Source organism: Anolis sagrei, chromosome X (genome assembly GCF_037176765.1).
Source record: "Anolis sagrei isolate rAnoSag1 chromosome X, rAnoSag1.mat, whole genome shotgun sequence".
NCBI lineage: Eukaryota > Metazoa > Chordata > Lepidosauria > Squamata > Dactyloidae > Anolis > Anolis sagrei.
The window spans coordinates 97,400,500-97,414,303 of record NC_090034.1 but is presented as its reverse complement, the minus strand read 5'-3'; the positions used below and the strand labels follow the sequence as shown (position 1 = coordinate 97,414,303).

General features: G+C 41.5%; 3 protein-coding genes across 5 annotated transcripts in view; 1 reads left to right on the top strand and 2 right to left on the bottom strand.

The window, feature by feature from the left end:
* The window catches only part of LOC137094912 (rho-related GTP-binding protein RhoU-like), a 277,821-nt gene that overhangs the window by 134,347 nt on the left and 129,670 nt on the right, over positions 1-13,804 (bottom strand). The window lies entirely within an intron of this gene.
* Positions 1-13,804, top strand: part of LOC137094908 (cytochrome P450 2F3-like) — a 58,634-nt gene that overhangs the window by 20,781 nt on the left and 24,049 nt on the right. Inside the window, exon 1 of one of the 2 annotated variants that reach the window (XM_067460885.1) lies at positions 394-557. The exons of the other annotated variant lie outside the window; for it this stretch is intronic. The gene's annotated coding sequence lies outside the window, so the exon portion shown is untranslated. Of the gene's footprint in view, positions 1-393; positions 558-13,804 lie in introns of those variants that run through there. 2 annotated transcript variants of the gene reach the window in all.
* Positions 1-13,804, bottom strand: part of LOC132780104 (cytochrome P450 2C18-like) — a 28,129-nt gene that overhangs the window by 3,297 nt on the left and 11,028 nt on the right. For both annotated transcript variants that reach the window (XM_067460889.1, XM_067460888.1), the window contains 5 exons: positions 11,635-11,801; positions 8,667-8,843; positions 5,278-5,419; positions 3,592-3,779; positions 343-484 (listed from right to left, as the gene is read on the bottom strand). In XM_067460889.1, coding sequence (XP_067316990.1) covers positions 343-484; positions 3,592-3,779; positions 5,278-5,419; positions 8,667-8,843; positions 11,635-11,801 — 816 coding nt within the window. The remainder of the gene's footprint in view (positions 1-342; positions 485-3,591; positions 3,780-5,277; positions 5,420-8,666; positions 8,844-11,634; positions 11,802-13,804) is intronic.

The window sequence follows — 13,804 nt, the reverse complement described above, 5'->3', positions numbered from 1 at the left end:
TTGGAATCTAAGCTGAGTTGAATCCCTTGATCCTAAGCCAACAGATACCTTGGCCCCACTGTAGGCATAATGTTACACAATGTTGATTGCAATGTAGAATCAGGGTGAAGTTAATGAAATCTTTAAGGTATTAATTAAAAGCTATGTCTTGACTTGACACTAAAAAGAAATCAACGTTGACGCTAATCAAACTTCTAAGAAATCAACATTGATGCTAATCAAACTTCTAGGAAAAGGTGCCACAGCCAAGACGTTGGCAAGTCAAGCCTTCTCCTACACCACTTTTACTCCACCTTGCCATGCCATTTACACACTCCCCATCACCACTGTTCTAATACACACCTGCTGAGAAAGGCATAAAAGCTTCCACTTTCTTAAGGCAACCGTTGCTGTCGAGGAATCTCCCAGGATCAAACTCTTCTGGGTTGGCATGGTGCTGCTTGTCATAATGCACAGAGTTGAGCACGGGGTAGACATAAGTTCCCTGAGAAAGGAGAAGTAAGAGAGAAGGAAGAAAAGAAGTGACCAAGGGCTGGAGGCAAACAAAACCAGAAAAGGTAGGAGCCAGTGCTTTCGTGGAAATTTAACAACCTTTAAAACTGATTGAATAATGTATTTAGAAGTTGTATGTCGTCTGAGTAGAGACGTCTCACAACACAAGGAGCGACCATCACTCAAAAAATTATGATTTTGTCATTTGGGAGTTGTAGTTGCTGGGATTTGTAGTTCACCTACAATCAAAGGGCATTCTGAACTCCATCAATGGTGGAATTGAACCAAACTTGGCACACAGAACTCCCATGACCAACAGAAAATAATGGAAAGGTTTGGTGGGCATTGACCTTGAGTTTGGGAGTTGTAGTTCACCTACATCCAGAGAGCACTGTGGACTCAAACAATGATGGATCTGGATCAAACTTGGCACAAGCACTCAATATGCCCAAATATGAACACAGATGGAGTTTGGGGAAAATAGACCTTGACATTTGGGAGTTGTAGTCACTGGCAGGCCTGTAGCCAAGATTTCGTTTCGGGGGGGCTGATTTTTTTTCACGGGGGGTTTCAGGGGGGGCTGAGTTTCGGGGGGGGCTGAGTCTGAGTGAAAGAGGGTCTAGCCTAGCAAACCTTTTGTATCATTACCCCAATACCCCCATGCATATGGGATATATTGAGTATGGTGATCAGATCATGATATGAATAAACATAACAGTTTAAATAATGCACCAATAAGGCCTTTTCGCGAACCACCATGAAAATTTCGGGGGGGGGCTGAAACCCCCCGAGCCCCCCCCCCCCCCCGGCTACATGCCTGGTCACTGGGATTCACAGTTCACCTACAATCAAAGAGCATTCTGAACCCCACGAATGACAGAATCGGGGCAAACTTCCCACACAGAACACCCATGACCAACAGAAAATATGTAAGTCCATCCAATCCAACTCCCTTCATCAAGGCAAGAAAATGTAATCAAAGTCCTCCTGACAAAGAGCCATCCAACCATAGATAGATAGATAGATAGATAGATAGAGATAAATATGATTCACACACACACATATAGTATCATAGATTTGAAAGGGACCCCTAAAGAAGGACAATTATATGTTGCATGTTCCAGCGTAGGCAAACCCGACAATCTCCACATCAACACTGACAAAGAAACTGAAAAAGCATAAAGAAATTACATATATTAGAAACCAACACTTTACTTTATTTTGCAAATCAACAGACTGGGCCACAGCAACGCGTGGCAGGGGACACCTTGTATATGTATAAATATTGTTGTTTTCTTTAGTTCTGTTTCTGTTACAAAAGTAAATTTAAAAATGGGGGGGGGGAGGTTTGCCAGCTTTTGGTAGAAACAACAACAGCAGTTACCTGTCAGGCAGCAGCTTAGAAGAAAATCACACATGTTAATAATGTCAGATTCTTCGTGAATCAATTCTCACATGTGTGCGTGTCTGCCACAGCTCCAGACCAACAAAGGTTGATGTATATACTAATGTACAGACCAACAGAGATTTATGTAAATCCAAAACTAATTAATTTACTAAAAAACACATCTTCTCACAGGCCTACCCAGTCAGTTTTAAACCCATGTGTTGTGATTACTGTATCTGAATGTTTGTTTTGTGTATTTTAATACAATGTATTTTATACATATATTTTCATAGAATCATAGAGTTGAGAGAGATCTCATGGGCCATCCAGTCCAACCCTATTCTGCCAAGAAGCAGGAAAATTACATTCAAAGCACACACACACACACACCCCAACAGATGGCCATCCAGCCTCTGCTTAAAAACCTCCAAAGAATGAGCCTCCACCACACTCCAGGGCAGAGAGTTCCACTGCTGAACAGCTCTCACAGTTAGGAAGTTCTTCCTAATATTCAGGTGGAATCTCCTTTCTTGTAATTTGAAGCCATTGTTCTGTCTCTAGGGAAGCAGAAAACAAGCTTGCTCCCTCCTCCCTATGACTTCCTCTCACATATTTATACATGGCTATCATGTCTCTCGGCCTTCTCTTCTTCAGGCTAAACATGCCCAGGTTTTTAAGCCACTCCTCATAGGGCTTGTTCTCCAGACCCTTGATCATTTTAGTTGCCCTCCTCTGGACACAATCCAGCTTATCAACGTCTCTCTTCAATTGTGGTGTCCAGAATTGGTGATTCCAGGTGTGGTCTAACCAAGGCAGAAGAGAGGGGTAGCATGACTTCCCTGGATCTAGACACTATACTCCTATTGATGCCGGCCAAAATGCCATTGGCTTTTTTTGGTGCCGCATCACATTGTTGGCTCATGTTTAACTTGTTGTCCACGAGGACTCCAATATCTTTTTCACATGTTCTGCTCTCGAGCCATGCATCTCCCATTTTGTTGTTGCTATATGTAATTACACTACAGTAGAATCTTGCTTATCCAACATAAATGGGCTTGCAAAATGTTGGATAAGCAAAAATATTGGATAATAAGGAGGAATTAAGGAAAAGCCTGATAAGTGTCAAATTATTATATAATTTTACAAATTAAGCACCAAACAAATCGACAGAAAAAGCAGTTCAGTACAGAGTAATGTTATGTAGTAATTACTAACTTTACAAATTAAGCAACAAAACATTGCAATATATTGAAACAGCTTTGGATCCAGGCGGGAGGCAGACTGTGTTGAATAATATAGAACGTTGGATGAGCAAAGGTTGGATAAGCGAGACTCTGCTGTATTTTGTTACCTGCAATACTATCTTCAGTCACCAGGTGGCAGATTGTTGTAACCTTACTTAAAAACCAAAGGCAAAACCACATGAAGGACTGGAATATTCATTTTTCGAACAGGCCTCCTGTCAGTTTCATGTTCTACCTCCTACGCAAGGCCTTCAAAGTCTTCCATTAGTTAAAAGACACACATAAGCACAGTCACGTTTTAAAAGGAGACGGAGAGAAGGTAGAGGGGTCAAGAACGGAAAGGAAGGGAGAAAGAAAAGTGTGGAAAAGATTGAGATAAGTACCAGGTTGTTTGAAAGACAGTTTATGCAACTTGAAGACACATCTTTTTACCTCCATTCCAGATGGTAATCTTTCTAGGAATCTTACCTTAGGGATCACATAACCTTTGAAGTGGGTGTCTTGAGTTACAAGGTGTGGCAGATTCATGGGTACCACATCAGCCATCCTCTGAATCTCATTCAATACAGCCTCGGTATATGGCATTTGATTCCTGTCCTTGACAGTTGGACTTCTCCCTTGTCCTATCACGACATCGATTTCCTTGTGGACTTTTTCTTGAAGAAGTGAAAATGGAGATTAAGATGCCAAAATCAGGTTACCATATTTTCAGTTCTTTCTTAACATTTTTATACAAAACCAAAGCAAGACAAACCAGAAAACTTTCACACTGTACAGTCAATAATGATGATGATGATGATGATGATGATGATGATAATAAATCACACAGTCCTAGACGCTTGGGAAGTTATCACAAGCTTTCTCATGTTGGAAATATAATTTGGAACAAGGGAGTATTGAGGAATCAGAAACTTAGCTAATGCACTGCAAATCACTCAGCACTGCTTGTGATACAAAATCCAGCATATAGATCTCGTTTGCTGTGACATACTGTGGTTTTGGGTGAGTAAAATAATAATAAAAAACTTTATTTATACCCTGCCATCATCTCCCCAACGGGGACTTGGGGCAGCTAACATGGGACCAAGCCCGAACAATCACATCAGATCAAATAAAATACATACAGCCAATAATAACATCAAATGAAAAGTGAACAGATAAATTAACACAAAATCAAAATACAGGAGACAAATAGAAGAAAAAGAAGGTAGAATAAAATTATATATATATATATATATATATATATATATATATATATATATACACACACACACAAAAACCCTGGGTGTGATGAATGAGTAGGGTAATGTTGCCTGTTGGGGGATGAGATATAGTGCATTGCCAGGCATATTGTGCTAAGCTGGCCTTGATGTGGGGATTGTATTCATTCATCAACAGCACACCGAAACAGCCAGGTTTTTAAACTCTTCCTAAAGGCTGTCAGGGTGGGTGCTTGTCTAATCTCACCGAGTAGCTAATTCCAAAGCCACGGGGCTACCACAGAGAAGGCCCACTCCCTTGTCCCCCGCATGTCGTACTGTGAGTCTGGTTTAACTGCCATGGCAACAGTTTAGGGAATCTGTAGATTTGCAGTGGAGAGAGCAGCCAGTGTAATTGACAGGCATATTGCTCTGAGGCACTACACAGCTACAAACTCAACAATTTAGAAATGGAACCATGGGAATATATTTGCATAGCGTAGAAGGGTCTCTGGTTTGGACCTTCTGGATTTGCATGTGTTCTCCTGAAAAACTGAAATGTTTTATGACTTAAGACATTTCGATTTTGGAAACCACCATGTAGAAGGCAGCAACCACATGACAAAAGAGGCAAAGAAGGATTAAAGAGCTTATGGTATATATCCCTGAAGGTATGCCATGTTTCCATCTCTCTGAAAGGTTGGGTGCTCAACCAAGTTAGTGTCCCTTCCACTTTATTTGGAGGTGCATGCCACAGATTTGAACTGTCCCTGATTGCTGTTTTGAAATCCTGGCAATCCTAGCACCAGTTGATGCACAAACATCCTCTTCATCCTTCTACTCTTTCATTCTGGAAGTTTTCCACACAAAATAGAGCACTCAGAATTTCAAAATCCCTCATCAATCATATCACAATTTCCAAAGTCCCTCAAACAGAGTTGGTGTGGGTCCGTACCTTGAATCTGGGGATACTTCAGCAGGAAGAGAAGACCATATCTCAGGGTGACACTGACTGTCTCAATACCAGCAAAGAGTATATTGAATATGGTCATGTTCAAATTTTTGGTGGAAAATTCAGAACTTGGGTTGTGCTTCTCCTGGCAAAAATCAAGGTGAAAATGGGAACTCTCAGGCTTCATATTCATTTCTGGTGGCTCACAAACACATGTCGCTCCTCCTGACCCAGATTAAGGAACTTGTGAAATGCAGCCCCAAATTCTCTCTCCATCCCTCCCTCTCTTGCTTGTCTGAGATTTATTCTGATTTGCTTAGCTATAAAGGCTAGAAATCACTGGGTTGCTGTGAGTTTTTCAGGCTGAACTCTAGGAACCGAAAAATGAAGTCGCCATGGGAAGCCCTCTTAGCCCTCTTATAGCAAATGTTCAGATAAAACACTTTGAGACACAAGCCCTGGAAACCGAACCAATAAAGTCCACCATGTGGTTCTGATATGTGGATGATATGTTCACCATTTCGAGCCATAGAGTCGAAGAACTAAACAAGTTCCTGGATCCCACCCAAACATCTAATTTACCATGGACAAAGAAAACGAAGGAAAACTATAATTTCTAGGTGTCATAGTCATCCGCAAACCAAATCAAATCAACAGTTTGGCCACACTGTTTATAGAAAACCTATGCACATTGATAGATACTTACATAAAAACTCCAACCATCATCCAGGTCCAAAAAGAAGCACAATTAAAGCCCTGGTAGACCGTACAAAAAGTATCTGTGAACCCCATCTCCTCCAAGATGAACGGAACCACCTAAACCAGGCTTTATAAGCTAACGGGTATTCTACAATAAACATCAAAAGAGCTGCAAGGCCAAGAACAAGCCACATGAGTAAAGACAAAGACCTACCTAGAGGAAGTGTTCTTGCCATACATCAAGGGAACCACTGACCGCATAGGGAAACTGATGAAGAAACAAAACCTACAGACCCACCAAGAAAATTCAACAAAGATCAAGTGGGATCCTCTCACCTCTACAGGTGTCTACCGTTTATCGTGCAGTTGTGTACAAATCTACATAGGGACCACCAAACACAGCAGCATTGCCCAAACATGAATCAAGGAAGACAAAAGGCACTGCAGACTAATTCATCCTGAGAAATCAGCTATAGTAGAGCACTTGATAAAACAACATAGACACAAAACATTATCTGAGAACACAGAAATTCTGGACCACTCTGAAAACCATTATGTCAGATTACACAGAGAAGCAATTGTTTTTAACAAAGAGACTCTAATGAAACATGTTTTTAATTGATATTGATTGTTTTTACTTGGGTTGTTGTAGGTTTTTTGGGGCTGCATGGCCACGTTCTAGAGGTGGCCATATAGCCCTCTAGAACATGGCCATATAGCCCCAAAAAACCTACAACAACCCAGTGATTACGGCCATGAAAGCCTTCGACAATACATTGTTTTTACTTCGTTTTTATATTTATATTAATGTTTTAATTGTATTTTATGGTTTTGATGCCGACTGTAATCCATCCTGAGTCACCTGCGGGCTGAGAGGGGTGGTATATAAATCTAGCAAATAAATAAATAAATCCACAAACTTGTGAACAATTTCAACAAAAAGAAGAAAACCATGAAAATGAACAAAATCTGGTTACCAGTATTAAAAAACACCAGAATCAAAACAGTAAATAAGGAACACCACTCAGAAACAGGAGAACTCCAGACAGTAAGCAATCAAGGGCCTGCTAACACTGCCCCCACCCCCAACAGCGGGTGCCTCTAGGCAACAAAGGCCAGGCCATTCCATATATATATATATATATATATATATATATTCACTCCACTTGCTTCGCTGCCAACAGAACCTCGGAAGATGCCAGCCACAGATGCAGGCAAAACATCAGGAGATAATGCTACTGAACATGGCCATACAGCCCAAAAAACTCACAGCAAACCAAAAGCTTTCTCTCACATCTCTTTATTTTAAAAAAAATCACAACCCTCATATCTGCAGGGGATACATTTCTGAACTTCACGCAGATATCCAAAACCAGAGATAATACAAAACCTTATTGAAATAAAGGATTTTCAGCCTGAGGATACTATAGAGTTACACTAGAGGACCTAGATAATACCTAGTAAAGGTAAAGGTAAAGGTTTTCCTCTGACATTAAGTCCAGTCGTGTCTGACTCTGGGGGTGGTGCTCATCCCCATTTCTAAGCCGAAGAGCCAGTGTTTTCCGTAGACACCTCCAAGGTCATGAGGCCGGCATGACTACATGGAGTGCCGTTACCTTCACCGTTGGTCACATTAGTGACCAATGGTGAAGACATGTTGAACTGTAAAAGTCCATTCTAGGATTTTTAAAGGGCTCTCCTGGAGCTACAATTAATAAAAAAAATTGGAAAAGGGTGGCAACTTTCCAAGGTCTCTGGATAACTAATGTGCCCCCTCCCCCCCCCCCCCAAAAAAAAAAAACCTTCCACAGTATATTCCATTGTTAGGCCTTTGGTAAATAAGAGTCCATTCCATCAAGATAGTGCAGCATAAAAACAAGGAAAACAAACACTCGTAAATCATATGGAAGAACTCAACATGATTAAGTCTTCAGTAATGAATTCATCTGTGGCAACTCTCTTTCAGATTACGTTGTGCCATATGATCTCCATTTCTTTGGAATCTACCTATGTCTGACGAAATATGAAATAGGAATGTTCAGGTCCTCTAGGAAATTCTATAAAAGCCATTGGAAGTTGCCATAGCATCACCTTTAAGGTTCCTTAAGGACCTAGCAAATTCCTAGAAGCCTACATATCTAGGAGTTTTGTAGGTGACCCAAGAGTGACTCTATTCCAGGCCTACATGACTTGGCAGCAGCAAGGGAGCAAAATTAAAATAAGATAAATATCTTCACACTTCTATTATCTACAGTTTCCTGTTTCTATGGTAGGTTCAGTATCTGCAGTGGATACAGTATAGTGCTGTCAAGTTTCAAGGCCTGGTCAGTCTTCTCTGATCTTCAAGGAGAAGGAGAGGAATCTCAGCATGATAGTCCTGCCTTGGAAAGAATGGGTGTATACATACCTGTTTTCCACATTGGTGCATTTCAACTTGAATGCCATAATTTGTTCAACTGTAGTTTGTGCTTAATATGCCATGCTGAATAATATCACCAGAACTGGCCAGGTAGTATCACCAAGACCTATTCCGAGATCCTAAAATCCCAGGGTCTAGGGTTGTCTTGATTTGGTAACACCAATTTGGACAGGAAACAAGCTGCTGCTTCTCAGCACTTTTGAATTGAAGGGGGCCTTAACAAGCATGCATGGCAGACCCTTGTGTCTTACGATTGGGTAGGATGAGTCTTTACCTGCTCCATCTTCGCTAAGAAACACTCAATGTAATTCTGGGGAGCAGAGGTATCAAGCGAGGCCATATTAATCTTGATCCTCTCATTAATGAAGTCCACAATCTTCAAGCTGCTCTTTGCCATCTTGTAGTGCATCCCGGGGATCATATCCATAATTCCTGGAAAAAGGTTGTACAGCTGGGTTGTGCAGAGGGGAGAGAGGTTGGGAAGAAGAGACGTCATAAGAAATCATCAGACTTGCTGTATCCCATGTCCTCTCTTACCACCATTTCCCCAAAAGTATAGTTTCCCTGGCTCAAGCCTATTGGAAAGCTATGGTTTTTTGAATTATAGAGTTGTAAGAGATCTCAAGGGTCATCCAACCTCATTCTGCCATGCAAGCACACAAAATCGAAGCACTCATGACAGACAACCATGCACCTCTGTTTGAAAACCTCCAAAAACTGATTCCCCACACACTCCAAGGCAACATATTCCATCGCCAAATGGCTATTGCCACCAATCAAAGTATTCATGGCAGACAACCAAGCATCTCTGTTCAAAAACTTCCAAAAACGGAGACTCCCCTCACACTCCAAGGCAATGTATTCCACTCCTATTGCCAGCAGAAGGTTTTTTCTAATGTTTAGTTAGAACAGTATTTCTCAACCTTTTTAATGCCACGACCCCTTAATGCAGTTCCTCAAGTTGCGGTGACCCCCAACCATAAAATTATATTTGTTGCTACTTTATAATGGCAATTTAGCTACTGGTATGATTCACAATGTAAATATCTCCTATGCAGGATGTATTTTCATTGTAACAAATTGAACATAAATAAAGCATAGTGATTAATCACAAAAAAAGTATATTTCAGGGTGTATGGACAATGGATTATGAAATTTGCCTTACCTACAACAGATTCAGCTTCCACAGACCACTGTGGAATGACAGATCTGGACCAAACTTTGCACAAAGAACCCCCATGACCAAGAAAATACTGGAGGGGTTTGAGAGGAATTGACAGTGATTTAATAGTATAGGATCCTAGAGATGGAAGAGTTAGAATCCTAGGGAAGGAAGAGACCTCAAAGGCAGAGCCATACAATCCAACCATTCTGGTATAAGAAAAAAGCACAATCAAAGCATTCCTGACAGATGGCCATTCAGCCTCTGCTTCTTAATAATAATAATAATAATAATAATAATAATAATAATAATAATAATAATCTGGGATTGTGAACTGGACACAAGCTGAGCTGGATGATCTGGACAGAAAAACAAGAAAACTGATTACAATCCATTACGCATTACATCAGTGTAGTGATGTTGACAGACTTGACCTGCCCAGACAATCAGGAGGCAGAGAGAGGGCTTCTGCAAGTGAAACAAACAGTAGAAGAAGAGAAACACGCACTGGCAGATTATGTGAAAGGCAGTAAACATTGAAGGAAGTCAATAGTAGTAAACTGCTTAAAGTGCAAAACACAAAGAGGGAATACTGTAAAAACACAATCCAGAGCAGAAGAGAAGACTGGCAAAAGAAGGCTCTCCATGGACAGTTCCTGGGAAAAACTGAGAACCAAATTGGCAAAGAAAAAACATGGCTGTGGCTCACAAATGGAACTCTGAAGAAGGAGACGGAGGGCCTGATTCTGTCAGCCCAAGAACAAGCCACTAGAACCAATGCCATCAAAGACAGAATTGAAAAGTCAACAACAGATCCAAAAGCCGTTTCGCCCGGCACCTCCCTCACCTTCTCCTACCATCAGGATGAGGCTAGGCCCTGTCCTGATGGCAGGAGAAGGCCAGACTGCACCCAGAGAAGTCGAGAGGGAAGCGGCCCCAAGCCGCGCCTTTGCCTGCAAGTGCCTCCTCTTGATTCCCCGCCACCCTGTGGGAGGAAGAGGCGGAACCGATCTGGGCCAGCTGTTTGGCTGGCAGAGGCCCCCTCTGCCATTTTGAGGAAGCGGAGGTGGCGGGGACAAAGGAAGCAGCCTCCCAACCTCTCAGAAATGGCCAAGCGACCCCTCTGGAGGTCGCGACCCCCAGGTTGAGAACCGCTGAGTTAGAACCTATTTTTTTGTAATTTGAATCCATTACTCCATTATGTTCTACGACCTCATCACAAAGACCTCATCGCAAAGAAGCTTGTAACCCTTGCCAGGAAAGTTGAGATAAATCTCCCATCCTTATCTCAACTACTTCAACCTTGCAAGGAATGTCTTGAAGGCACAAAGTTGAATAAACACCGGACTCATCTATTCAGCTTTCAAAAAAAGTGGAACTCTTGCTTTATTTACAAAATACGTACAACACATTCTCTGGTCATATCCATTCACATATTAACACACTGCACAAAGCACATTGTCATTCTTTTCTGGTTTGTACGGGGAACTCCAAATGTGGCACTCCACCAATTCTACAGACCTCTATTGTTTGCACTTGGAAACAATGAACATTGACAAAATCACAAGCTGTCAACTGAAAAAGCCACCTTACTTGGATATGTGCACATCATTCGAAAATACATCACAGTCCTAGATGCTTGGGAAGTGTTTGACTTGTGATTTTGTGATACGAAATCCAGCATATATCTCTCATTTGCTGTGACATACCGTGTTTTTGTGTCAGTAAAATAATAATAATAATAATAACAACAACAACAACAACTACTTTATTCTTATACCCCGCCTCCATCTCCCTGAAAAGACTCGGGGCGGCTTACAAGGGACATGCCCAGCAAATGCAGATTTAAAGCAAGCACAAAAATACAGTCAACATCTTAAAACAATAAAACATTATAATGAGACAAACATCATCAACAGTAAATGTGGCTGAACAACAATAGTGAGTTCGGGAGCAGAGCAGAGCTTTGGGCAAACAATATTGTGTCCAAGAACTAAGCATAAAACAACAGTGACTGTTGTTCAATTAATCACTTTGGCATCTTTAAAATGTAGAGAAAGATATTGTGTTTTCTTGTTACCTTCACCACTGTTTTGGGGATGTTACCCAATAGGATCCGTTCTGTCATCAGCTTTCTCAGCATGAGGAATTGTCCATCATTGTACTCAAAGCGTTTCCCAAACAGGATGGAGCAGATAATGTTGGCAACAGCCTGACTGATAGGCAAAGTTGGGTCAAAAGGGTCTCCTAGAATGGAAAGATCATAAGGGGAGAGATTATAGTACAGGCAAATGTATATCCACACTATAGATATTTATTCCAGATTAAAATTGTGGTTTCCACCAATGAGAATTTTCTCATGTTGCTTCCCCAGTATCACTTTTTTCTTGGAATTGCCATCCTTTGTTTACTCATATCTGTTGGAAAAGACTTCAAAATGATGTCATTACCAAGTCATGATATTCTAGCATTTCTGTATTCTTCTCCTAAATATCTGAAATCCAAGTTGAGCTGATCTTGCTTCTTTTGTTAGAAATAAAACATATTTTTCACGCCAACCCATCCAATGAGAACAAGCCAATAGATCTCTGCAGAACATCTATCTCTACTCCTTTAATTAAAGACTTCCCCTTTCTCGGTTCAGAATGTTTTATTGCATCATGAGGAGAAATATGATGAATTGTTCCTTAATTAGTTTCAACTCTCCATTGGAATAGAAGGTAAATTGTTGTCTGTCCTCACAAGGTAAAGGAAAAGGTTTTCCCTTGACATTAAGTCTAGTCGTGTCTGATTCTGGGGGTTGGTGCTTATGTCCATTTCTATGCTGAAAAGCTGGCATTGTCCGTAGACACCTCCAAGGTCGTGTGGCTGGCATGACTGCTTGGAGCACCATTTCCTTCCCGCAGAAGCATTACCTGTTGATCTACTTCCATTTTCATGTTTTCAAACTGCTAGATTGGCAGAAGCTGTGGCTAACAGCAGGAGCTCACCCCGCTCCCCAGATTCGAATCACCAACCTTTCAGTCAGCAAGTTCAGCAGCTCAGCAGTTTAACCCGCTGCACCACCGGGGGTTCTGTCCTCGCAAAAATTATCAAGTTAACGGAAATAGTACTGTTTTTGTGTGTCCTCACAAAAGCAGCACTATTTCCGCAACTTGCTAAATGGGACTGGCTTCCAGAAATGACCAAAAGGGGACATGGCAATAGAGGAACTAGGATGCTACGCTAAATGTGGTGTGATCTATGTGTGTGTGTTTGTATGTTTGGTTGAAAAGCAAATCCAGACCCTCCAACACTGAGGAAAAAAGAAGAAAGTAGGAAGAATAAAAAGAAAGCAGTGGATGAATGGCCTAGCGTTGACCTTACACCCATATATATACCCTCCCTCCAATATAATAATTGTGCTGTCGCGCGCTGGGTTCCTATAAAAGACTATAAACAGGACTTAATTTCTGTGAGCCCAACGGGATGCTGGGGTTGCCTCAGAGAGAGTTTTTTGGGGATTTTTCTGAAAAGATGGGCTTCAAAGTCTTTAAAGATGCAACAAAATCTTTATTAGTGAACAAATAACAAGGTTTCAATGATTGGATTCAAAGTTTTCTTAATAAACTGTTGGCTTTCTCAATCTTGCCCCCAAGGGCAGGCAACTGTTCCTTCACTGTTGGGAAAATCCCCGACCTCTACCCTGGCCAATCTGTCTTCTCTTCTGTTGGCGTGGGGCCCCTACACCCGGTCCAATCTGCTTTATGGTTGCCATGAAGGGCCCTTACCAAACAGAGACCTTTGCAGAACTTCCAGGAGGAGGAAGATGTTCACTTCCCAGAGATGGCTGGCTGAAGCACTGTGGGCCTGGATCCCTAGCAAGACAGCTGAGAGGCTGTAAGTTCCTCGGCAAACTGTAAAGTCCCCAGCAAAAGCTGTGCTGAGACTGTATATCCCTGGCCAAGCTATGGGGCTATTTCTCCCTGGCCAAGCTGTAAATGATGAAGCCTTTTACAGGAGGTCCTGGTTTAAGTCCTGTAAGAAAGACTTCTCTGTGTGGACTGACCTAAAGTGGCTCCTATTCCCTCCAAAACCCAAAAAGGGGGTGGGACTTGGGAACCTAATGATAATTGACAGATCATTGACCCAATAACTGCAAAGTAAGGAAAGCCATCTAACTGCAAATGCATAGAACTTTAAAAAAACATGCAACACTCAACAAATAGCAAGATAAGCTGGAGCTCCTGGTACGGCCGTACCAGAACAAT